At 40.0% G+C, this 25733-nt stretch overlaps 5 protein-coding genes across 6 annotated transcripts; 3 read left to right on the top strand and 2 right to left on the bottom strand.

Annotated features, from left to right (window-relative positions):
* Nucleotides 1-487: 487 nt before the first annotated feature.
* LOC119136205 (chemokine-like receptor 1) lies at nt 488-3997 on the bottom strand. 2 transcript variants are annotated; one of them, XM_037274527.1, is made up of 4 exons: nt 3886-3997; nt 1887-3028; nt 1340-1380; nt 488-598 (listed from the first exon to the last, which is right to left on the bottom strand). In XM_037274527.1, exons 2-3 carry the CDS (start codon nt 3015-3017, stop codon nt 1378-1380), a joined length of 1134 nt encoding a protein of 377 aa, XP_037130422.1. In that variant the 5' UTR covers nt 3018-3028; nt 3886-3997; the 3' UTR covers nt 488-598; nt 1340-1377. The 2 variants fall into 2 exon arrangements, with proteins under 2 accessions (XP_037130422.1, XP_037130421.1); XM_037274526.1 differs by lacking the exons at nt 488-598; nt 1340-1380 and having other exon boundaries at nt 1633-3028.
* Nucleotides 3998-10035: 6038 nt separating this feature from the next.
* Nucleotides 10036-12048, top strand: LOC119136247 (trypsin-like). Its single transcript, XM_037274592.1, has 5 exons — nt 10036-10117; nt 10903-11062; nt 11129-11391; nt 11573-11709; nt 11791-12048. Exons 1-5 carry the CDS (start codon nt 10078-10080, stop codon nt 11938-11940), a joined length of 750 nt encoding a protein of 249 aa, XP_037130487.1. The 5' UTR covers nt 10036-10077; the 3' UTR covers nt 11941-12048.
* A 1359-nt stretch (nt 12049-13407) lies between these two features.
* Nucleotides 13408-15354, top strand: rbm48 (RNA binding motif protein 48). Its single transcript, XM_037274535.1, has 5 exons — nt 13408-13561; nt 13684-13874; nt 14077-14222; nt 14359-14930; nt 15238-15354. Exons 1-5 carry the CDS (start codon nt 13442-13444, stop codon nt 15298-15300), a joined length of 1092 nt encoding a protein of 363 aa, XP_037130430.1. The 5' UTR covers nt 13408-13441; the 3' UTR covers nt 15301-15354.
* A 2-nt stretch (nt 15355-15356) lies between these two features.
* On the bottom strand, nt 15357-17358 carry efcab1 (EF-hand calcium binding domain 1). The gene is made up of 6 exons (XM_037274623.1): nt 17207-17358; nt 16906-17064; nt 16202-16306; nt 15985-16133; nt 15797-15901; nt 15357-15714 (listed from the first exon to the last, which is right to left on the bottom strand). The coding sequence occupies exons 1-6, from the start codon at nt 17286-17288 to the stop codon at nt 15667-15669; spliced, it is 648 nt and encodes a 215-aa protein (XP_037130518.1). The 5' UTR covers nt 17289-17358; the 3' UTR covers nt 15357-15666.
* Nucleotides 17359-20174: 2816 nt separating this feature from the next.
* Nucleotides 20175-25265, top strand: has1 (hyaluronan synthase 1). The gene is made up of 5 exons (XM_037274380.1): nt 20175-20285; nt 21273-21957; nt 22719-22944; nt 23025-23157; nt 23668-25265. Exons 2-5 carry the CDS (start codon nt 21286-21288, stop codon nt 24341-24343), a joined length of 1707 nt encoding a protein of 568 aa, XP_037130275.1. The 5' UTR covers nt 20175-20285; nt 21273-21285; the 3' UTR covers nt 24344-25265.
* The last annotated feature ends 468 nt before the right edge of the window (nt 25266-25733 follow it).

The raw sequence follows: 25733 nt of genomic DNA, 5'->3' as shown, positions 1-25733 counted from the left end.
TTAAAATGATTTTTTTTTAAATTCTAAACTAACAAAACATAAAACATATAACAATATATCTGTTCTCATTAGTCATTCATCCATCTGTAACATTTGTCCTCATTAGGATCCCGGGTTAGCTAGAAAAATTATTAACAAATGATTTAATGGACAACCAAGTAACTAATTCTATAAGGCATCAAATAAATTAAAACAACAAAGAAAAAGAATGAAACCCATTTAAGAATAATCCATAAAATACATGCAACTAATATCACAAAACTCTTGATCATGATCAGTGTGCTTGATTAAGGAGCAGAACGTGATACTTTACTCTAACTTGCCCACTTATTGGCTACTAACTGACATTTAGACACAGTTGCTCCTTTTCACACTCCCCTTAAAAGATACCATTTTGACAACATTTCTGGTTTGACTGGAGAAGCATACTTTGGTGCTGCTGTTTTGGTTAACAATGGAATTTTCCTTATCAAACTTAGGTAGATAATGAGGGTAAAGTTGACCTGGACACAGTTGAGGCAATATCCTGCTTCGTTGGGTTCTGAGCAACTGGATAAATTGCTGGGTCTTGGTAATGGCTCCAATTTGTGCGGTGTCCCTGTGTGAAAGAATAGGAAAATTCAACGAGTGGTAACCATAACAGTTAAGTCAAATAAACTAAAGTGTAACACAAGAAAATAGGCTTTATTTTCTTGTGCAACGATAATCAGAAGGAGAAAAAGCCAAAGCACACATTTAAAAAACCCCAAAACAGCAGAGCCAACCCCAGACGGGAATTAGGCCACAAAGCTCATGACCCTGACGGAGACCGTGGCTGCTTCTCAATAACAATATTCACATGATAGCCCTTCAATTTTGGGTGCCTTGGACTTGGCAAGTTCAGACTGGAAATCTGATCTTCAGGAATGGAACAACTCTGTAAAGACTGGAATCTTAGCAGACTCCATGAAGCATCATGGAATCACTAGCAAACTTTTTACCTACGGATGCAGCTCATCCAAAGAATAAGGGAATATTTTGAATCTGGAGATAAAATTGAACAAGAGTTTACATCAGCGCACATAAAGCAGCCATTGCAAAACAAACCGGTTTGAATGTAATTCACAAAAAAATGATCATAAAATAAAAAATGCCCAAACAACACTCCTTGCTGCTTAAATATAAAACTAAAGGGCAACCACACAAAAAAGACACTATAGAACGCTATAGAAATTAAAATGAGCTTGTTAGTGAGCCACACACACATTTATAAATACACACACACGCACACACACGCATATAAAAAAAAATATACACACATGATTAAAAACTTCTCAATAGGGAGTTAAACAAGACTTACATCAATTTAAACAGTCTGGATTGTTGAGCCACTGGAGGTCACTAGAGAGAACAGATGAATGGATGTTACACTCCAGCATTACAGAAGGAATCCTTAAAAAACACTTTTATTGTACACACATACTGTATTTATCATTTACATTTTTTTTTACATCACAATTATGCTTTCATAGACAGGTCATGTGCTTATATATCCAAACCCATCCACTGACCGATTGAGTCCATATCTACTTAGAGGGGTCAAAGAAAATAGCTCATGCAGCTGCCATTATGAATTACTTAACTGTATAACTATAATTAAAAATATAATAATAATTAGTGTAAAGTTAGACCTTTTGTAGTGACCATACATGCATGCTAGCATGGTCTAAAAATACCTCAAAATGTTTTAGCCTACAAATGCATCACAGCTTGTTCGCAAAATCATTGTCATTGTAACGATTGTTGGTGTGGATTTGTTGCAGTTGAGGCAAAATCTGTGATTATTTGTCGTATACAATCACGATGGCTATGTACAATTACAGTCTCTACCATGAGCAGCTTTATACCTCAGCTTCAGAAAGAGACTTCTCTTTGCTTCGACTGGTGACCATTGAGTTTGTATAGGTGTAGGAACGGGAAATCTCTTCCTGGAAAGCAGTTTCCAGTACTTTCAGGATGGATTTGCGAACTTTATCTTTGAAATCTTGTCCCATGAACACATAGAGCAACGGGTTGAGGCAGCTGTTGAGATAAGCTAGGCTGGTAGCTATCGGGACCCCGATAGTGATGACGTTGTCCAATATTTCGCTGTCGTAATCAGCCATGTGATTGACCAACTCAATCAGAGCAAGGATGTGATAGGGAGCCCAGCACAGGAAAAAAGTGGCAATGACGGCAGCGATGATCTTGAAGGGACGGCTTGACTGGCTGGCCAAGGTACGGTTCCGACGGAGGCGGTGGATTATCACAGTGTAGCAGGACACGATGACAGTGAAGGGAATGACAAATCCTAGAAAGAAGCGAGTCATGGTCATGGCCTGATGACGGAAATCTCGCAGCTGGGTCACATGTGGCGTGACATAATCATCAGAGAAGGCAAAGTTATTGAAGCAGTTGATGATTTCTTCATTGTTGTACGACGGCCCAGTGTCCTTGAAAATAAAATAGGGAGTGCTCAGAATCAGAGCCAGGACCCAAACGCCCAGACTCACACAGGACGCCTTCTGCACGCTGCGATAGTTCTGAGCCCACACGGGCCAGACCACCGACACGCATCGGTCAATGCTGATCACCATCAGGATGTAAACGCTGGCGAACATATTGAGGAAGCTCATGGTGCTGTTCAGCTTGCACATGAACTTGCCGAAGGGCCAGTGGAAATCCATGGCGGTGTAAGTCACGCTCAAAGGAAGGAATGCTGTGAAGAGGAAGTCGGCCACAGCCAGGTTGAGGAACCAAACGGTGTTGACTGTTTTCTTCATCTTGAATCCCGTTACCCAGATCACCACGCCGTTTCCCAACACGCCCAGGACGAAAGCCAGGCAGTAGACGATGAGAGACATGATGTTGAGAGATTGCCTCAGCTCGGCGTGGTCGTCCTTGTAGTCATACTCGTCCTCGTAGAACGTCTCGTTTGCGATGCTGGCATCAGAAACGTTTATATCATAGTAAGGCGTGGTGCCCATTACGTCCATCATTGTTCTGAGTCCTGCAACAGAAACAGCAAATAACCCCACATTATCCCTTGGGAAAGAAAAAAAAGTAGACGGTAGTAATTTTATGAGAATAAAGTCATAATGTTCAGAAGTACTCATTTTACAAAATAAAATTATAGCACTAACATTGTGGGCAGAGGAATCACATATAAAGAACAAATTTAAATGTGAAAGTAATATTACAAGCAAGCAAAAAAAAAAGAATAAGAATAAAACTACTTTGTAATACCACAAGAAAAAACATGACATTTTATGAGAATATTTTTACGTTTCCCAAAAACAGTTTACAATATTAAATAGACTAATTGTATATAAATTTGTCACGGAACACATGAATGCCTTTTAACAAATGTACTTTTTCTCGCGAAAACACCAAAATCATCTCTTTTGTTCATCTTGTTCCATCAATTAACAAAAAGTATTATTAAACAAATAATTATAATGTTACCTAAAATAAATATGAATTAATTTGATGTTGATAAGTACATGCAAGACAAAAGCTGCTTCATTTTATTCTATTTTCGATTGTGTAAATTTTTTAATCCTTTTAATAGTATGTTTATTATGTTCCCTCGCTCAACTTTAATTCATTGCTCAGTGGAGTAACGACATCTTTCTATTCGTACTAATTCATAACGATGGACAACGAAAAAGTGTTTCTAAAGTTGTGCGCATAAAATAAGCCACCCTGAATAAAGCACTCAACCAGCCAGCGCGAACTTCTGTTTAATCAATCAAACCAATTGCAACTTCCAATTGCGTCTTATTTACTCAAACAAGCAGCGTGGTTCCAATCTTAATCACGATTATTGTTAAGTATAACAGGAAAAAAAGAAAAGGAAGACAATACCTTCTTCTGGTGTAGATGTGTCCGTAGCAAAGTTCTGATTTGACTGCTCCGTGCAAGCTGCAAACCTCTCGACTCAGTCTCATGAAATTGTCTGACGTCATCGGCCACATCGAGGCGGGACCACAAGCTCCCCTAAATCTACCCCCACTCCTACGCCCCCTCGTGCTTTTGTCATGTTTTTGTTCACTCTGCTCCTGTCTTGGAGAGATCAACATTACATGCAAGAAAGTAAATGCAAGTTTGTTCACATTGAATGGAAGATAAAGCACACACATGTACACACACGTTCACACACACAAAGTATGTGAGGATAGGCATGTGGTTGTTTTTTTTTTTTTGAAGACTTATAAGAGCAATTGTCTTTTGGGAAAGTCCACATGTAAAAGCATAAACACAATCAAACAAAGTGAATCATCAGTTGCGGTTATGTTTAGATGACAACCTGTTAGGGCAAGGAGGTGCTGTCTCTTCAATTTCACCAATCGCGACATGTTTTTCTCATCGTGGGCCGAGTTCATGTTTTCCTGAGGTTAACTTTAATTGCTGTGCGCTGACTTTGAAATGACATCTGGGCATGTAGGTAACATATTTGTAATGTACCCTTTTGGTGTGTAGAAGAAAAGTCACAGCAGCATCTGACAATAATTAGGGTTACTAAGCTGTTCCTTGGGAGACAAAAAAAAAACATCTTTGCAGCTGTCCACTCCACTTTGGACAATGATGAGTCCAAAGCAAAACAGGCGTGGAGGAACAAATTATGTCTTTAAAACATATTCCTGGCTTTGACGTGAGTAGGTGAACGCTGCATTCTGAGGACAGTGTATGCTCTTGAAAACTGACTGCAGCCAGAGAGGCAGCCTGGTGGTGGATGGATGGATGGATGGATGGATGGATGGATGGATGGATGGATGGATGGATGGATGGATGGATGGATGGATGGATGGATGGATGGATGGATGGATGGATGGATGGATGCAAGGATGGATGCAAGGATGGATGCAAGGATGGATGGGTGCAAGGATGGATGCAAGGATGGATGCAAGGATGGATGCAAGGATGGATGGATGGATAATGTACAGAGAAAGAGTTTGATGGATGGGTAGAAGGATAGATAATTTGTGGATGACAGGAATAGAATGAATGGATAGACGACAAACAGACCAATCAATGGTCGGACAGACGAGCTGTGGTGTCATGGAAGGAGATGAATGAATGGATGTAAGTGCAGGTCGATGGAAGGGAAAAACGGTGGATAGCTGAAAACAGACAGGTAGATCAATTTATTGAAAAATTCAATCTTCTATGTATGCACGATTGCACATGGCACAGAGGTTTCACAAAGCAAAGTCAAAAAAGTTTTTCAGAGGTCAGCATGTTTCTGGTCACTTGGGAATGCTTTTGTCTTCTTTCACACCACCATACATTCCTGAAACATTTGGCAGTCAAAGGCCATGCCCAAAAAGAAGCATGTTGGAATCTCCAGATGGGCAGTATCCAAACTGTTATCCGCAAACCATGCAATCCACTAAACCAGATATGGCCTCAAAACACAGCCCTGAAAAAAAAAAAAAAAACATCAAAAGAGTTAAAAATAAAGATATCAGCTTTAATTGATTTTCAAAGCATACAGTAATTATTTCTGACAACTAGCCAAAAGGTCACACGTCTTTTCCAATTGAGCGTTTCAATGCGGTGTCGTAAAAACCGAATTAAAACATAAAGCGCTTCATCAACAGGATGGGATGAACATATACAAAAACATGAGTAAGCGGAATGCATGGAACGAAGTGGGAGTGTTGTCCCGGAGAAAGTGAAAATCAATCTCATGTTGGTGTCCCTCAAGTATAGCTCTATACCTTTCAGTCAGCATCTCACTTTAACCCTGTGGTCACGCTTCCTCCCGCATGCTTAGTCTTCTTGGTTTTTGCAGCCCGACTCGCTACACCATTCATACATCTGTTTGACATGAAATTGGGTTGATGGTTGAATGTTTCTTTTTTTTTCAGTCTCTAAAGGAATGTTGCAAAACATGGCAAATGAAAATGCGTCATGACTGGAAGAAAGCGTTTAGAGACTTTATCGATTCCAAGCCATGGAAGTAAACTTTAAAATGGACACTGGAACTTCCTGTTCTTCTCTTCTCATGTTGTTCTCTCCTTAAAACCAACGGTTCCATCTGGGCCTTTGTATGAATAAATCTCAGGCACAAAACTAAAAGAAAACATAATGCACACATGCAAAGTCTTTGATGCTCTCCTAACGAATATTGGCCGAGGACTTATGCGACATTCTGACGCCTTGTCATGCAAAACAGAGCTCACCATTTGGTATACATGTTTTGAAAGAAGCCAAAGAAAAACACATGCAAAGATTTTTGTGAATTGAGCTCTCATGAAGTATGCTGTCCACTATTCTGTTGTGTTGTCCTACACCAAAATCACAGACATTTAGGTATAGGTGCTGGAACAATAAATAAATAAATAAAAAATCCAGTATTCTGTTGTCCTACACCAAATCACAGAGATTTTGGGATAAGTGCTCGGAAAAAAAAAGAAACAGACAAAAAAAAGAAAAGCTACAATATGCTAACAGTTCAAACTGAGATTTTGTTGACCTAACCCGAACCCTAACCCTTTTCAACGTCAGGTCAAATGCATTGGATTTGAAAGATTTAGGATTAACAATGATGATTGTAGATTTGTTGATTTCACATCTTCCCGCGGTAAAACACAATAAGTCTCAAAACGGTGCCTAGTAAGCTACCAAAACCTGCCCAACCCAAAACCAAGTCCCCCGCTAATATACAAACACAACCGCACAGGAACTGATCCCTGCCAATAGTCCAGATGTGAGGGGGAGGAAGAATGAGAAAAGGGGGTGTAAGAAAAACTCAAACTCAGGGATTGTGTCCATTTCCACACTCTGGCGCTCATCGTGAGTTTGAACAACGCCCTTTTTGGACAGCGTGGGAGGACTCATCACCAAATATTTTATCTCAGAAACATCAATAACCAACACTCATCTGCCTGTACCTTAACCAAAAAAAGTCCACTTCAGTCTAGACCAGACTCGTTTAAATCAGATGAAATGTTCTTGACAAACACCAGCTTTCATATCTGCGTGAAGATTTATCCCCCTCTAAACAGTTTGGTGCCTCAGTCATTTCACAGAAGCAAAAGACGCAGCATTTTGCTGCTTGTCTGTAGTGGATATTAATAGTCATTCCAAGGCTATAGTTTGAGGGAAGCCTTCTGAGCGTAGCGCTTTGCCAGAGTTCTTGATTTACCAAGCAAACGTGCAATTATGTGTACACCACACAAATACCAATTTGGGTGTGTAAAAGGAACCAGTGGAGGTTTAAAGAGAATGCCAGAGCAGGATGATATATGCAGTCGGAGTATGCGGCTTTATTATTCGTGATATAGCATTTGAGGAGATGGGGGAATAACCCCAAATTCGAAACGACAATGTGAGCACGCTACTGTCTGTGTCTTTGCGTGTGGCGCAATGGAGCGCTAATAACATAGTCTAGCTTCCACAGTCGCTCTACTGTAATTCACCCGGTACTTATCATAGCTATACGCAGTGCAAAATAGTTAAGCTCACATGGGCTTTTTTTTTTTTTTTTCTTTTTTTTTGGGGGGTGATGGAACTTTTGGATTCCAGTTACGGCGGCGTCATAAAGACATATATAGTGGGAATCTTTAGTTAGCCCAACCCTCAAAGGTTTGTTGGTCCTGTTGCGGTACTGACTGGGAATCAGATCCTTGTCTGCTTGAGTGTGGAAAGCTTGGGGATTTTGTTTTTCAAGTCAAAATGAGTGCCAACTGTGCTTGTCCACATTATGCCTCATTGAAGTGTTCTGTTTTTTTTATGGAATACACCACACACAAGAGGGAAAGAAAAAAAAAAAAAAAAGCTGAGCCTCAACAACCGTAACCACTTCCTTACTATGGTCCTTATACTTTCCACCACAACGTTTGGTGCCTTCCAGCAGACCAGTTGAGGGATATGAATAATCAACCTTGGCTCCGTCTGACAGAAAAGAAGCCTGGTAATGCATAAGTCATACAGTGCTTCCTTTCTCCAGAGCAGTTTATTTGGAGGCACAGTTGAATGAGAAGTGGGGAACTGGTTAAACATGGGGGCATCAGGTGGTCAAATAAACAGAATTCTTCACTTGTTGCAAGGTCAGCAATACTAAAATTAACAGTTCGACTAATGCTATGAGTTCACGCGCAATGCTGAAATGTATTTATTTATTTATTTTACAAACAAATGTTTTTTATTTATACAGTTTAATCAATTCTGCTAAGCAGATGTGTCACGAAAGCGGCATCTGGGTGTCACGTGGGACACAGAGAAATCTAAAAAAAAAACAAAAAAAATAAAATCAAACCCTTAAGCAGTTGGGTGACTAAGTTCATTTCTAATAAATAATGTATTTGTTGAGTTTATGAACTAAAATAAATGCAAGCACCACATTTTCTAATCGGGGTACAGCGGCCACAAAAGTGATAATAGTGTAGATAAACTTTAATCATGTGTATGTCTTTCTCTGCAATTTACATATCGCACTTGGTCAAATGGGCAAGCCTGACAAATGTTGCCTAGCAACAGCTACGTAGATACCAAAACTAAATCTGACAGATGGCGACAGGTTTATTTCAGTAAAGTTTGATAAAGAATCACAAATGATTTGTCTTGATTTAGTAGGTAGTAACATTACCATCACAAGAGCAATAGAAAGTTAAAAAAACAAATAAGACAGAAAAAGTTTTTGGTTGTAGCATACTTAATCCAATGGGGAACATCATGTGACCAAATCTAGAAAAAATGGCTGGTGTCTTTGGCCAAATGTTAAATACGTGTACATTTATACAAATATGATATGTGACACGAACAAAGAAAAAGATTGGTATCTTTGTTTGAAAAAAAGTTCTAAGTTCCCAGCTATCTCAACAAGCCCCTTCACGTGGGCAAGGAGGAAGTGTTGGTAAGCCACCATTATTTAGCATATTGCTGGCGTCGGGCCGGAACCTCGTATGTGAATTTCATGGCTTGCTGTTTTTGACAACACAATGTTAATGATTAAACAATGTTTAGGGGGTCTCCTAAAAAGTGATTTTGGAGGTACAAGGATTGCGCCTGACACCGGCGATATAAAAGACACTGCTCATGTCATCATCGTTTACAATTTACGAGGTGAAAAGCAGCCAAGTAAAGTTCATTGCCGATCAAATACAATCCTAAGAAATGAATAGCAAGGATAATAGTACAGACGTTGTTTCAAGGAATTACTCAACAGGGCGCAGCCAATTAAATTTGCTATGTGGTTTATTTCAAGTCAAAAAGCACACGCCATGAATTGTAAAATGAAGATTGATGTTCATGCAAAACTGAGGTAGAACCTGCCTGTGCTGGAAGGGAATGTGTTGTATTTAAGTCTTGAGTGTATACGTAATTACAGGGTTTGGTTCAACGCACTCGCCCATTTAGCCGTGTTCTTCTCTGTTGTTGATTACGGCCTATATGTCCATACATGAGAAAGCCACTCTGACTCATAAAGCCACCGCACAATGATTTCACATATTTGACTTAATAACCATAAACAAAAATGAATTATTCACTCGTAACATACAGGTGACTCACATTTTAGTTTAAGGATTGTCGAAAGTGACGCGAAGAACATTATGTGTTGCAATATAGCCACAAACTTCCTGTCATTATGATGAGCTATTGGCATTTTCTGAAATACTGTAAATAATCGGGCAAACAAATTAATAAAGAAACAAGATAGAAATGTTTGAATCTTTAAAGATAATTTACCTTTGGTTCAGCAACATTTCTAAAATAGTATAGTTGAACCTTTCAAAACACCAAATAAAAAAAAACATAAAAATAAATAAGTAAATGAACAAACGAATAAATAAACGAACGAATAAATAAATAAACAAATAAATAAATAAAAGGGTGGCACATTGGCAAAAGTTTAGCATTAAAAAATACAATGTATATATATTTTTTTTAAGGTTCATGTGCTCACATTTTTTCCACTATAGTGTAACATCAACATTTTATGGGTATTGGAGCAGATGTCGAGTGTTTGACCTTGAGAAAATGTCGATAAGAGAACTCATTGCTGAGAGGGCTAACTTGAAGTCACATTAGCTGGAGTGGTGGTTGAAGGCAATGAAGCTTCTGGTTCTCCTCGCTCTCTGTGGAAGTGCAGGTACAGTAAAAATAAATTGCATACTAGAGCCAAGGAGCAGTTTTGTTACACTTAGACTAACAACATGGCGGTGAACCAGGGAGCTAGTTCACAAAAGCAGAGTCAGTGTTGCCAACTCAGCGATTTGGTCTAGTGATTTTTATTTTTTCCAATTCCTCCTGTGATTATTTTTGAGTGACGAGTGAGTTTTGCTCTGTTGACCGCATGAGCAGAGACATTTTTACATAGTTTCTTCAAGAAATCACGTTGAATGGCAGTCATAGATTTTATCATGCTGAACTTTGCCAAAAACATGCTGCCCTTTAAAACGTTGCACAAGCAGTTATTTATAGACAGAAATCATTTCTCGATTCGACAAACCCGGCAGTAATCATGGCTGGGTGTGGCCAGTAAAACTGAACAGAGCTGTCCAAAAACTGTGTGTAATTACTTTTTTACACAAACCCAGATGGGTTTGTTTTTGTGAGGTATTAAAATTGGCTTGATAATTGAAATTCTTGGGCGTGGCTAATATTTATCTCAACTTGAACTGAACGTGTGTGGATTTATCGATCATCACAATGGTCTCTCACTATCAAAGAAATGAAAACAAGTTGTCAGCCAGTAAAGAAAATATGTGATGAGTCCTACTAAAATATTTTTTTTTCCAATTGCATTTTCGCTTCCTTCCTTGTCGTCTAATAATAATAATAACAATAATAATAATATTTTTTAAATAGCATATGAAGATGTTTTTTATTTATTTGCACATTGCACACGACTGTTTAATGGTTTGTCAATTTTAGCTGCAGCTGCCCTGAAGGATGACGACAGGATAGTTGGCGGGTACGAGTGTCCAAGAAACTCAGTGCCTTACCAAGTGTCTCTCTTCACGGGATACAACTTCTGTGGAGGGATTCTCCTGTCCCCAGAGTGGGTGCTCTCTGCTGCCCACTGCAGAACAAAGTAAGATCATCCCTATTACTTTTTAAATCACGGGTTTCCACACTAAGCTTAAAATGCCTCATCTAGATCCAATGTGGAGGTCCGGCTGGGTGAGCATGACATTTGGGAGCTAGAGGGCCCTGAACAGCACATCATGTCTGCAAAATTCATCCGCCACCCTGACTACAATCCCAGCACACAGGACAGTGACATCATGCTCATCAAGCTGAGTCGACCCGCTTCTCTGAACAGCTACGTGCGACCAGCGACGCTCCCTTCTAAATGCGCCACTGATGGAACCATGTGCCATGTTTCTGGTTGGGGGAGCCTTCGCCCCAGTGATGAAGGCTGTGAGTCATGTGACTAAAGTCATACAAGTGCTGTAATACTATTAGTTGATATCTTCCTCCTCACTTCATTTGTTTGTACTTTTATTTTACTTTACAGGTAGTTTTAGTCAACAATGCCACTGTGCCTAAAAACAGACTGTGAAGGACTTTCACTAAATTCTCTGTCATACGTTATATATAGCGAGGTATCCTCATACGCTGCAGTGCCTGGATGTTCCTCTTCTGAGTGATGATGCATGCTTTAATGCATATCCTTTCCAAATCACTGACAACATGATCTGCGCCGGTTACCTAGAGGGAGGCAAGGATTCCTGTCAGGTAATTTGGAGATGTCACCTAACAGTGTTTCTGCCTCACGAAGAAACAGCTATTGTCATAATTGTTTTTTTTCATTCTTAGGGTGATTCCGGGGGTCCAATGACATGTAACGGCGTGCTCCAAGGAGTTGTGTCATGGGGGAAAGGCTGTGCGCTGAGAAACAAGCCCGGAGTATATACTAAAGTCTGCAATTACGTCACATGGATCCAGAAGACAATGATAACAGGCTAGACTTATAAAATTGGTGTGAGAACATTGTGAAGTGTCTTTGTGGTCCATCAGTGTGGCAACATACAGCATGTGGGTGCAGACTGAAAATAAGTCATATGAGAACATGTGCATTTCTTTCACTTTTTCCCACACTGGCACAAAGCATGTGAGGTCTTATTTATTTATTTACGTTTTTGTGTATGTATCTATTTAGTTATCTATTTATTTATAACGTGAATGGATCCAATCAAACTTGACTGACAGATGTTTTGGTCACATCCAAGGGGTTTCATTAGTATGCCAGTGGCACAATTTATAATGTTGGTAAGCATTACCCTGATTTAAGTAGCAATTCTCAAGCTTTTCCAAATTATTTAACACTACCGCAAACTGTGTTTTTATAAAATGTCTGCAAACTGGTCATGTACAAAAATCCTGAGCAGAACACAAATGTAAGAACATGACATTTATCGTCAACAGAACTGTAAATCACTAAAGCAAAAAATACTGTGACGCTGCACTATGTGGCTTTAAAATTGCAAAGCATGCACACACTCTGGCCTTTCTCCATAATCACTGAATGGAGATCAGTGTAGTTCCAAATGTAGTATTTAACCGGTTTTGCTCTTCACTAAAGTGTAATAGGAAGGACATGTTTTAGTGGTTATGTGTGAACTTAAATACAGGGGAAACAAACAAAAAATGTTGTAGTTGGTTATTTACAGCCCAGTATATCGAATTTTAAGTATTGAGCTAGTGGAGAAGCGTGCGTACATGATCTGTGCGGATGTTATTTGGCACAATATTGGAATCTCAACGATTTTAAAGCCTTGTGGATAGATTCGCCTGTCAACGGCCTGCAAATAGTTTCATCAATGTCACGGAGGTAAGCAATTTTCTGTACACCACCGCAGTGATTACTGACCAATCGGGTGCGGTATATTAGTGTGTCACAGGATAAATGTGCTTCGGAAATTATTATATTTAAATTGTTTATTACAACAAATAATGCCAGTGATGAACACTAACAAACAGAACAATTAAATGCTCTCCCGCTAGATGGCAGAAGGTACAATTGACATGTCTGCTATCAGTCACATTTTTGTGACATTTTTCTTTGGCGTTGATATATTTTATTATATATATTTATTATATATATTTTTCTAGATTTAAAAAGTCCCGTTGTTCAATTGAGGTTGAGAAATACTAAGTGAAGTAATATTTCAACCAGCCTCCCTTTTTTTTTTTGTGAGAAGAAAAAGGTCAGCGCTGTATTTCTAATTGATTTTCGGGGGCCAAGTTGATAAAAATAAATTTGTTGCTAAATTGCTAAAAGACGCTCCAATTCCGTAAAGTTGTCGTGAGAACATGTTCCACTAGATATGATTTAATAAGTTACCTCCTGCTGTAATTCAAAATAAAGGAAAAAGGCGCACACGCCGCGTATTCCAACCATGCAGCCACTTTCGTGAAAAACCCTTATTTTGAAAGACTACCTGCCGGATATACATTTCCATCAAACATGGCGGCGGCGAAAAGTAGCTGCTGGAAAGCTCCCGATGTTTATAAACACCACAAACAGCGGAAAGTGTGCATTTCTCGACCAAAATATCGTGATGGGAGGCAAGCAAGGGCCGTAAAGGTAATTTATAAAGTCTTGCACTTTCAAATAAAGTCGAGGCTTGAATGTTATCGCTAGCTTCGCTGTCCTGTGCGACGCAAAGAAAGGTAAACAAAACAGTGTCTTCTGTATCTTCTTGTCAGGTGTACACCATCAATTTGGAGTCGTGTTATGTGATGGTCCAAGGGGTCCCTGCCATTGGAGTTATGACAGAACTTATCCAGCTGTGTGCTTTGTATGGAGTCGTGCAAGAGTACAGGCCCTTGGATGAGTACCCCGCCGAGGAGTTCACTGAGGTCTACCTTGTCAAGTTCCAGAAGCTCACAAGTGCCAGGTTCTTACGACTGTTTCTTAACAATCATGCAGACATAAAAGTAAAATGTCTTGAGAAAAATAAACCTTAAGGAAATTTCAGTTCCCTGAATAATACATTTAAAGTGGTGTAGTCAAGTATCTTATTTTATTAAACTTCTATTTAAGGCATGACGATATAGCTCTCATCCGAATAAGTAGTCGTTTTTTTAATTCTTTTTCAGAGCTGCCAAACGACACATGGATGAGAAGAGTTTCTATGGTGGCGTGCTGCATGTTTGCTACGTACCTGAGTATGAGACTGTGGAGGACACCAGGATGAAGCTGCAGGACCGGAGGAGATATGTCATGAGGATGGCGCAGAACAGAGGTTAGATGCCTACTAACTTTGGGCCACACTGAAAAGAAACAATAACTAAAGGGAAAAAAACTTGAATAAATGTAAATTGGGTTACAGCCAATCACAGATATTGCACAAAAATGTACAATACTTCTTTGATCCATAGTTCGAGGTAAGGAACAGGAAGAGGCAGTGAACAAGGAACCTGCATCAGCACAGCCCACAACGGCAGAATCCACACAGATAGAACCCCCGCCGCCCGGTGTTCCCACTCACTGTGAAACGAACAATGAAGGCGAAAGTTGGAACGTGGACTATCATTCACCCTTTCCTCTACTGCCACTTCCTCCTCTGGAGCATCACTACTCCCCTCACAAAAGGCACCACGAACCTGCACCGACTGAGGACAAAATGGGCACATTGCACAATGCCATCGTTGATGCCAAAAAAGAAGTAGCGGCTGCATCGGACTCAAGCCAAAATCACTCCCGTAAATCCAGAGGTACACGAGATACACCGACCTCCAATCAGCCGTCTGCGGTCACGTTTGTACCAAGGACAGCGCACTTAGAGAGCAGAAAACGCAAGATGATAGAAATTGAGTCACATTCGTCGACTGAGGTCGGCGGAAAAAATGAGCCACTCATCGGACCGAAACTAGAGGACGCTCCTAAACTGGACATGGACGACGTTTCGCTGAACACATCTGTCAACCTAATCAGGAACACAATGAAACAGGTAGCATTTCCCTCTTGTCTTTTAGAATTGTGAGTCATAATGGTAAATTGACCTTTTGAAAATCTACATATGAATTAATAAGACAGTGATGTGATGCGAGGTAAACAGATTTTCAATGTTGATTCATCAAAATGCAGTGCAGTACTTAGCTGCGACCAGCAGAGGTGCTCTTGGCTCTCCCATCATTAAAAAAAGAATATTTCATTGGTTATTAAATTTCTCTGTTGACTATTAAAAGTCAAATGCTGTTGCTATTTAATTCCTTCGTAATCAATGAAAGTTCCTAAATATTTTTTTTTCCCCTTAGGTGGAATCTGTCCCTGACCTCAAACCAGTGGAAAAAAAGCCAAAACCACGTCGGCGAATTTAACCCTGATTGATATTCTCTTCACCTATATTATTAAAACAACAATTCAAATGATTTTTTTTGGACATCTTTTTAATTTCTTGACACATTCTACATGTTCTTCCCGTGCTTGTGTAGATTTTCTTCGCAAACTCCTGCTTCGGTTGCAAACTCCCTTTATGTTGAGCTAATTGAAAACTAAGTAGTGAATGTAAGTGGGAAGGGTTATGTGGCCTGTGGTTGCCTGGCAACCAGTCATGTGTGTACCCGACCTCTGACCTAAATCAGCTGGGATTGCTCTAGCTCACCTATAACCTTAATGAGGTCAAGGCAAACAGTATAGAAAATGGACGGACGTTGCATGCATATAAAAAAAAAAAACTTTGATCATCAGTGCACTTGACTCTGAAATACACGCTGCTCAAAGGTGTCAATCCTCTGGAAAAGGAAAAAAAAAAGAAAATATTTTAAATGGAAGAAAGTCATGATTGTGAAATGCTTGACAACTCATTGAACTTACTGTGATGTTAGGGAGACACGTTCCAAAAGCCTCAAGGACGTGGTTCGCCTTTTTCACGGACTTCGTAAAGTCATCCAAAGAAAGCCTGTCGTCGTGGTCGTGATCCTAAGAATGGAGATAATATAAAGCAGAGTTGAATAATGATGTAAAGATTGAATTCTTCAAAACCTGCTCTCAAGTATACACACCATCTTCTTGAGTGTGATCTCCACTAGGTCTTTGATGCCATCATAAGGATCCTCTTCCCCGGGTAGTCTGAGGCTGTACCTCAACATTAGTAACATCTCCTCTCTGGAGATATACTTGTCGCCGTTCAAGTCGTACACGTGAAAGCAGTCTACAGAAACGGAGAAAGAAATCTTAGTGCGAGAGGTCCTCCTTTGAATTTTAATCTTTCAGACCTACATTTTATTCTTTCATCCAAGGTGCCACGAAGAACGACCGAAAGTCCCTCAATCCATTCTTTCAAGCTGACAAAACCGTCATTGTCTTTGTCAAATGTCCGAAACACTGCAGAGAAAAATACAATTTAATTCATCCCATATGTAAAGTCCTTTAAGAGAACGTCTATTGTAAATCAATTGGTATTAAAAGTCTACACACCCCTTTTCAAATGCCCGTTTTTGTGAATGCCCCCCAAAAATTAGATCATTAAAAAAAAAAACTCAACTATAATAAATGCCTTTATGAGTCAAGACAACAATCTTGTAGAGGGGAAGTAAAACTAAACTGAAATGATGTGGTTGCGCAAATGTGCACACCCCCTCATAACAGCGGATGTAGCCTTTTGTTGAGAATGACCTACTCACAGTCAAACTCATGTTAAACATCGAATAAAATTCAGGTGTTCTAGTAGGCTTTTCCTGACATTTTTTTTCCCACTACACTTTATGGTCTGCTGAGTTTCCATGGCATCAGAAAAGTCAGAAGGGTATCAAAGAATTTCCAAATCTACCCACAAAAACAGTCATCCAAAAACAGGGCACAACTGTGACATTACTAGAAATTAAACATGCCTTCCTTTAAAAAAAAAAAAAAAAAAACTAGCAGTTGAACAGGTGTGTTGAGACTTTTTCTAGCCACTCCATGTGATGGTGAAAGTATTTTACCACTATCCATAATTGTGTCGTTGGTGACTCCAAAAGCGATGTGCAGGAAGTTTCTCAACTTCCATCTGTCCAATCCGCCGACTGACCTCGCAGGACTCACCGGCTCCTCTAATAACGAATGAAACTCCCTTATAAGGCACTCCACCTCTCTTTTATTGACTAGGCCCAATAAAAGAAAAACAAGAACGAATGAGCCCCGTTGCGCTGTGCGGCTGTCGTGCCTTAACAAGGCAAAAGTTTGCGCAATACTCAAAACATTTCAAATAAATAAAAGAATCAATAAAGAGGGAAACATACTCACAGTGAGCCACTTGCTTGCAAATGCTTTCCGCGAGGTTTTGTAGCATCCTTTTGGACATTTTCGACCTTCTTACGGGCAACATTTTAGTCGCTGTGGTGGCGGAGCGCGAGGTGAAGTTGACGTTTTGTTGCCATAGCAACCACCAAGCTCGCCCTAGAATTGAAGGGCGTGCGTTGACAAAATTCACAGGAACGATTTTATATTGCCTCGTTTATTCCCATGCACAAAGGCTATAGCTTATCAGGGTTTATGCACAATTTGCTATATGTATGTCAGGAACTGAGCAAAGTACGACCTGCACATCTCCTTTTTTCAAAACTTGAGAAATGTGTTTCTAAGGTGCACGGTTACGGTCCAGTGAGCCGTTTTCCGTAAAATTGGCAAATAAAATGCAGGTTTTTTTTTCACGTGATTATGTACAGATAAATTGATGATAAATAATACATTTTTAAAAATGATACTTTTGCACAACTTTTTTAAACTCGTCTAAAAATAACCAAAAACTAAAAGAAAAAAAAAAGAAACGTGTACCTTTGTCTATCTGTATCTCATTGAAGTTTTGGTCATTTTTTAAATGATAGAGTTATGGTGTCTAAAGATCACTAAAAGTCAAAAACGTTTCTTAACTTTCCCGTTAAATTCGAACAACACTAATGTTCTTCTCATCTATGAATTATGACATTACATAAGTTTAATAGATTTTTACATATTTGATTATACACCAGATTTTTTAGAAAAATGCATATTGGACTTCAACTTTTTTTTTAAATAAATTGGAGAGCTTAAAATGTATTTTTTTTACATGACATGGTTTAATTTTTTTTTTTTTTTTAAAGGAAGACAAATGATGTCCGTATATTGCTTAAAAGTCATGGGCGAGCTGCAGCCTAACCATCTGATTTTGAGCAAGAAGCGAGTTACACCCTGGACTCTTTGCCAGCCAATCGCAGCAATCCAAAAAGAAAAATACAGTCAGTCGTCAACTAAAAATGCAACATTTTCCATTGAATAGCCATTCAAGAATACTGTCATCTAGTTAAAACTTGACTTTAACAGAAACGTCATCCTCCAACATCACCATGTGTAAAGTCCATTTGAGCACATAAACAGATAAAGGTCAGAGTAATAACACATCTAGTTGACCTCCTCTCTTATACTCATGGACTGGCCCAGCTGCTTCACATGACATCAGCTGCCTGGTGGCTTTCTATTTGTGCCAGCCATGGAGTGCGTGCTGCATGTGCTGATCAGCTCAAGCAGCTCATGTGGTTAAGGAAGGGTGTGGACCTTCATGAGCGGTCAACAGATTGGCTTGTAAAAAAGAAACACCAAAAAAAAAAAAAAAGGGGGAAGGGCATTTTTTAAGTCCTCTGATGGCCATGTAAATACAATAATATGATGCAATGAAGCAGCGCGATGGTTTGCAGGTATGCCTCATCCTCTTAAGAGGTTCTGGGTTTGAATCTTTGATCAGGCCTTCTTGTGTGGCATTGTTCTCCACATACTCACAACCATACAATCTGGCTTTCTCCCAAGTCCCCCAAAACTGTCAGGAATGATTTGAGCCAGGGTGACCAAATGCAGCTTGAACCGGGATTTATTGAAGGGACAGGGAGTTGGAAGGGAGGTAGGTGGGGAACCGAAGACACAGACGGGATACGGCCAGCAAACAGACAGACTGACCGACAGAAGTCCACTTAGACAAGGATAAAATTCTGACCGTGAGCCTCCAGACAAACCGGGGGGAAACCAGACGACAGGAACAGGAACACCGGGAGCGGGCAGGGACGGAACACAACAGAAGACACCGACAAGAAGGAACACACGGGCAGGGTTTAAATACATGAGACAACGAGAGGGAACAGGTGATAGACACTTCAGTGATGAAGGGGTGTGGCTGAGGGAAGTTGCCGGCCGAGCGTGCTCCGGCACGGGCATGACAAAAACATGCATGTTACAGTATGGACAACGTGGCGCTCTAAAGTGCTGAGTTGAATGGAAGCTTTACGGGCTGCAAGTAGACGCACAACAGCAAGCTGCATTTTTTGACTGATACAACCACATGACAGACAGTGGAATTTTTGCCATAGAGACAGAAATAAATGTAACGACGATGCAGAGAAATCAATGTGCTGTATTGTTAACGTTGGGTAGCCGCTGGTTGTGATGTCATTTTGCCAGTAAGACAAAATGGCCGTCGTCTGTGATGAAGAAACAGGCGGATTTTGCCGTTAAATTCATATTCCACAAACGCAATATTAATCAGAATGCCATGTTTAGACACATGTGGGCGCATAGAACATTTCAATCTTTGACTTGATTTTCCCTTAATATAAATCAGTTGCAACAATACATTTACTTTATCTAAGCTTTAGTCCAGTGTCTGATTTTACTTTAAATACAGACTATAGTGCATCAGTATTGCCACCTGTGGCGGCAGGGAAAAAGGTTCATTTAATTTACCAATGTTCAAATATGGCCAGCAGAGGGCGACATCCAATTAGGATGTATGAGATCGCCGGAGTGCTGCGTAGCGTTTGTGTTAATTTTCAAGATTGACATGATGGAAATGCTTTAAAAAGAATGTGCGAATGAAAACAAAGTACAAAGACTAGAGGGTATTCCGGTATTTGGTCGGCCACATAATGGCGGAGGAGTTGGACAGAGTTGGTGGTGGTGGACGGGGGGGATGTGAAGGTATTTCCAGATTGGCTGGCAAAGTTTAATAGGCAAAAAGACCAGGCACAGCCGTGTAGCAGAAATGAGGTATTTTTCTTTATATGATCAAGCAAACATGATGGTGATACTTGAGTAAATAAAAGAAAAAGAAGAAAAAAAACAGGACAACAAAGGAGTGCGTAAAGGGCGCGCTCTTGCAGCCAAGGGGACCACCGCCTTGCACACTCGCACTGACGCACGGCTGACTCAGCAGGGGCGCCTCTTGATCATCACTCATTCCCACCCCAGCGCGCACATGGCTATCCACATCCAAGTCGGGAGCTTATAAAATCAAGCCCTTCACAACAGCTCATCACACAAGAGCAACACCAGAGCGGATACATCGGGAGCGCCACGCCAGGTACAGCTCGATCCCAACATTTTACATGCATGCCTAATATTTTTAACAATTTCAGAAAAAAATAATAATATTGATTTGATTTTTGAACAGATTAAAAAAAAAAAAAAAAAAAAATTTCTACAGCAATAATGAAACGACCCGATATGTAAAAAGTTAATAATACTGAATCACAACTGATAAAAATAACTGGTGGTATTCCACAAGGGTTTGGTATTGGGAACCTAGTTGTTTATAATTAATAATCGATAAGGTTGGCTACAGAGACTAATCAATTGGATCTGCTATGTTAAATTTTCTGAATATTGTGCATTTGAAGACATTGGAAATGCATTTTGGTGTGATGAGCAAAATCCTATCGGCTTGTATTCTTTCTTTCTTTCTTTCTTTCTTTCTTTCTTTCTTTCTTTCTTTCTTTCTTTCTTTCTTTCTTTCAATTAAAAGAAGGACATTATAATTTTAAAAAAAAGTTAATTTAAATCTGAAACACGTAAAATCAACACAAATATGAAATACATGTTTCAGTTTTCTGTATAAAATCATGGAATTGATTTGATGCGTTGAAGCAGTGTAGGTCTCTGTTAAGATTTAAGAAAAACTTAAAGTAAACTAATTAATGCTTATAATGTCATTGAAATCTTTTTTATTTATTTTATATTTATCATTCATTCATTCATTCATTCATTCATTCATTCATTCATTCATTCATTCATTCTCATCCCTGCGACCTTCCTGCAGCATTTCTAGTTCATTCTTCATCCCTGTAGCAGATTAACAATTGCTTTTTGATTGATCGTTTGACATCATGGCAAATGACACTTACATAATATGTGTCATTTGCCATGATTTCAAACGAGCAGAGCACATACGTACTTTGGATAGGTGTGGCAGCATGAAGCCTTCATAAAGATTGTGCTTTTTAACACTAACTTTATAGGGTGTTCTTCTTGATGCACTGACTTGTCCGGTGTGTGCGTGTGCTTCCTATAGGTGAAGACACAGAATGGAGTTGAAACCTCTCCTCAAAAAACTGGCCTTAATTCTCCGAGCCATCTTCACATTCCTCTTTGCGTTTGTTGTCCTTAACGTTATGATATGGGCCTACGTTGAAGGTTTCCAGCTGGCCACCTCCAGCTACGGAATCATCTCCTTTGGCTTATACGGCCTCCTGCTCTCGTTTCACGTTCTGGTCCAGAGCTTTTTCGCCTTCATTGAGCAGCGGCAGATGAAGAACCGCAAAAAACCATGCACTTTCACCAAGACCATTGGCTTCACCATTTCAGCCTACCAGGAGGACCCAGCCTATCTCAAAGAGTGCCTCAACTCCGTTCGGGCCCTCGAGTATCCATCTGAGCTGCTGCGCATCATCATGGTGGTGGACGGCAACAGCAACGATGACCGCTACATGATGGAGATGTTCAAAGAGGTGTTTGCCGACCAGGACCCCGCCTGTTACGTGTGGGAGAACAATTACCACGCGTGGAAACCCACTAAGGTGCAGCCCGATGAGAAGACCCATGAACCTGTCTTCATAGGAGTGGACCTCCAGCGAAAGGAAGTGGAGCACCTCATTCAGACCAAGAAATGTGTGTGCATCATGCAGAAGTGGGGGGGCAAGCGGGAGGTGATGTACACCGCCTTTAAGGCCCTCGGATCTTCAGTCGACTACATCCAGGTAAATCTACTTCTTCTCATGCTTGTGTTCCTTTCAGTGTGTTGGACAGTTTGTTCAATGTCCTTGAGCTTAGGGTTTATGTTCTTGTACACTTTTTGTTCTCACTAAAAAGACAATTCAATGCAGGAGTTAGATAACAACAAACATTCGGACGGCTAGCTTAAGATCCATGCTATGCTCATTGTCATCACCAATAGGGCAATTCAGTTTCCCGTTCCGAGCATCAAGCTGGTTTGCAATCTGTGTGCCACACAACAGTTTAGCTGATAGTATTAAGCCTTCGCTCTTTCCCAGTGATAACGTCCAATATTATCTTCATGTGTGGAGCAGCTAACTGGTATAAGCGCGCTGAGGTCAAGGTTTAAGTCTGACACAATAAATATATCATATTAATAATATATTGTGTATTTTATGGTAGATATCAGTGTCTGGGTGACATGAGTGGGCGAGTGAAAGCGTTGAAATCCTTCAACTGCCTGTTACGATTGAGGCAAAAAGTTGTACAACTGTCGAAGTTCAAGATTACTAGCATTCTGAATCATCGTACTTGCGAGGACAAAAAGCGCACTTAAGCTAGATGCCTATCTTCTGTAAAGATGCTAGTTTAATGCTAACATAATCTGAAACACCATAGACAAGCTAACGGTAATTAGCATAGACGTTATGGTAATCATAACCATTAGAAAAAAAAAAGATACTTTATTGTATATACTTTATATACTGTATTTTTTTTTTCAATGGTTTGCCATTTGCTTGTTCAGGTATGTGACTCGGACACCAAGCTGGACTCCCTGGCCACAGTGGAGCTGTGCAAGGTGCTGGAGAGTGACACCAGGTACGGCGCAGTTGGCGGGGACGTGATGATCCTCAACATGAAGGACTCGTACATCAGTTTTATGAGCAGTCTTCGCTACTGGATGGCCTTCAACATTGAGCGGTCTTGTCAGTCCTTCTTCAACTGCGTCTCTTGCATCAGTGGACCCTTGGGTATGTTTATTTCTAGAGCGAGACTGACACTGTCACAATGTGTTGTCATAAAATATAAACTTGTTCCTCTTTTGGATTAGGGCTCTACAGGAACGATCTCCTTCAGGCATTCCTGGAATCTTGGTACAATCAGAAGTTTTTAGGAACTCACTGCACTTTTGGAGATGACAGACATCTTACCAACCGTATGCTGAGCATGGGATACGCCACAAAGTAAGCACTCAGCAACCTTTTTAAACAATCATGTGACTGTTATTGCACAATCTTTGGTCTTTGTACGCTGTACAGTAAGGTTGGCTATATAGGATTGTATATCTAAAGTCCAACAACCATCTTACGAAACAAATTCCAGTCTGTTCCACACCTATTTGTGAGTTAATATACGTACGTAATCTTAATTGCTGTCCTAAAATGTTAGATATAGAGCCACTGAATCGCTTCTGTACATTTAACTGGTCAGGTCACCTGCTTGCTAGTCAGAATAGTCCAGTGGACTTCTGTTGTGAGGACAACGGGTGGGTGGATGGATGGATGGATGGATGGATGGATGGATGGATGGATGGATGGATGGATGGACTACAATATGAAACATCAAATGATTGCCATGGAAAACGACACTATAGAAAATACGTTATATTTAACATTTAAAAATACAAACTATAAAATCCTATCACTGTCAGCGGCGACTAACATGGAGTCTCCACTGATCCGTTTCCTTTGCAGATACACAGCCAACTCCAAATGCTACACGGAGACGCCGGCTCAGTTCCTGCGCTGGCTCAACCAGCAAACCCGCTGGACAAAGTCCTACTTCCGCGAGTGGCTCTTCAACGCCATGTGGTGGCACAAGCACAATCTGTGGATGACCTACGAGTCCATCGTCTCGGGGGTATTCCCCTTCTTCGTCACGGGCACCATCATCCGGCTGTTCTGGACGGGCACGCTGTGGGATATCCTGTGGGTGCTGTGTTGCATCCAGCTGATCGGACTGGTGAAAGCGGCGTACGCCTGCATCCTGCGCCGGGACCTGGTGATGGTGTTCATGTCCCTCTACTCGGCTTTGTACATGACCAGCCTGCTGCCGGCTAAGTACTTTGCCATTCTTACCATGAACAAGAGCAGCTGGGGAACGTCAGGCCGGCGTAAGATTGTGGGCAACTATATGCCCCTGCTGCCACTGTCAGTGTGGGCAGCCGTTTTATTATCAGGACTGCTTTACACAATTTACCGAGAGAGTACAATGAACTGGTTTACCCCAGCCAAGGAACTGGAAATTGAATTTCTTATTTTCGGCTGCGTAGTGTACTTGTGTTACTGGTTAATCATGATGGTTTTATACTGGGTGTGGTTCCGCAAGGCATGTAGGGTACGTGCCAAAAGTTACACGTTGAATGTGTAAGTCCACGACGTCTAGTGACGTCTCGACACGTTAATTTATCATATGTTTGCTATTTTAAATGAATTAATTTATTTTGTCTCCAATCTCAGGACAACAAAAGGGCTTCCATGCAGCTGCTAAACTAATCAATAGAATGAATAAAGTTAATTAGTGAAAGGACCAAAGCATACTTTGACAGCGACTTGTTGTTGCACTTTGAAATGAAACTGCTTTTGGCCATTCTTATGCACTTCAATAAGAGAGACACATTCCCGACATTAATAATATTATAGAAATGCTGTACATACTGTATAGGGGATACTGGGGACTGTGTGATGTGGAAATATATATAAGAATTATGTGGTTGTATGTAAATAGTTGTTAAAAAAAAAACATTTTTGTTGTTACACTGGAGTTCTGAGGATATTTTGCTACAGGGTTGCACACTTCAAAATACACAACATGTGTCTACATGTGTATGTATGCCTGCAAGTTTTAAAGGACTAGTGCTTTGGAATCCCCTTTGTCAAAATCGTGGGATTTGTGATGTGAGAATAAGGGAGTAAGTTCCCAGAGACCTTCACGGAAACTTCTGAGCCAAAACATTGAGTTCTTGATAAGAGGCCACCCCCACGTTCTGAGGGAAGAACATCTTTTTTTTTTTTTTTTTTTGCTATTTGTTCAGGGAATGACCAAAGTGAGATAAAACAATTCACATGCCTAGATTGAGACTTCACTTCAAAGATAATTGCATTAGAAAAGACAAAGGTCATATTAATACAGCTCGGTTATTGCTATAACCAAAATGATGTCCATTCAAGTGTGTGAAACATGAATGTATAAGCACAGTTAAAACACCTTGAATAAAACAACTGAGGATTTGCAATGATATCTTGATGTGAAGAAACAATGTGAACGAATAAATATTTTTCTAACTTTTAACTTCTGTCGTCTTTGTATCACTTAAAAATCGAACACCCAAAACAACAGAAATAGTATCTGTTGAGCCTTTGTTGTAAAAGGCTTTGCTGTAAAATTTGACCCGATAATATCATATATTTTGTTATTCAGTAGATAAAGTGGACATAAATCTAAACCAGGTCATTACAATGGAAGTTGTAAATGTGATAAGATAGTCTAATTTTTACAGTGATGTATTGATTATCCAGTGTAGCTATTCACCAGAACTTGATAGAATTGGAAGTAAATATTTCTGAATTCGATAAAAAATAGATACATGTCAGATACAAAAACAGATAGGACAATGTAAACAATATTTTTTTTCTGACTGGATAAAATGTTTCCAAACTAGATTTTTTTTTGAACTTGCTAGACAGAACAATTAACCAATTTCCCTCTTTCAACTCATCAGCAAGCCTGATAACGATTCCCGATCATTTGGATTGATCTG

Source organism: Syngnathus acus, chromosome 16, assembly GCF_901709675.1.
Source record: "Syngnathus acus chromosome 16, fSynAcu1.2, whole genome shotgun sequence".
Classification (NCBI taxonomy): Eukaryota; Metazoa; Chordata; class Actinopteri; order Syngnathiformes; family Syngnathidae; genus Syngnathus; species Syngnathus acus.
Note: the sequence above shows the minus strand (reverse complement) of the source record. Positions and strands in the feature narration are given on the sequence as shown.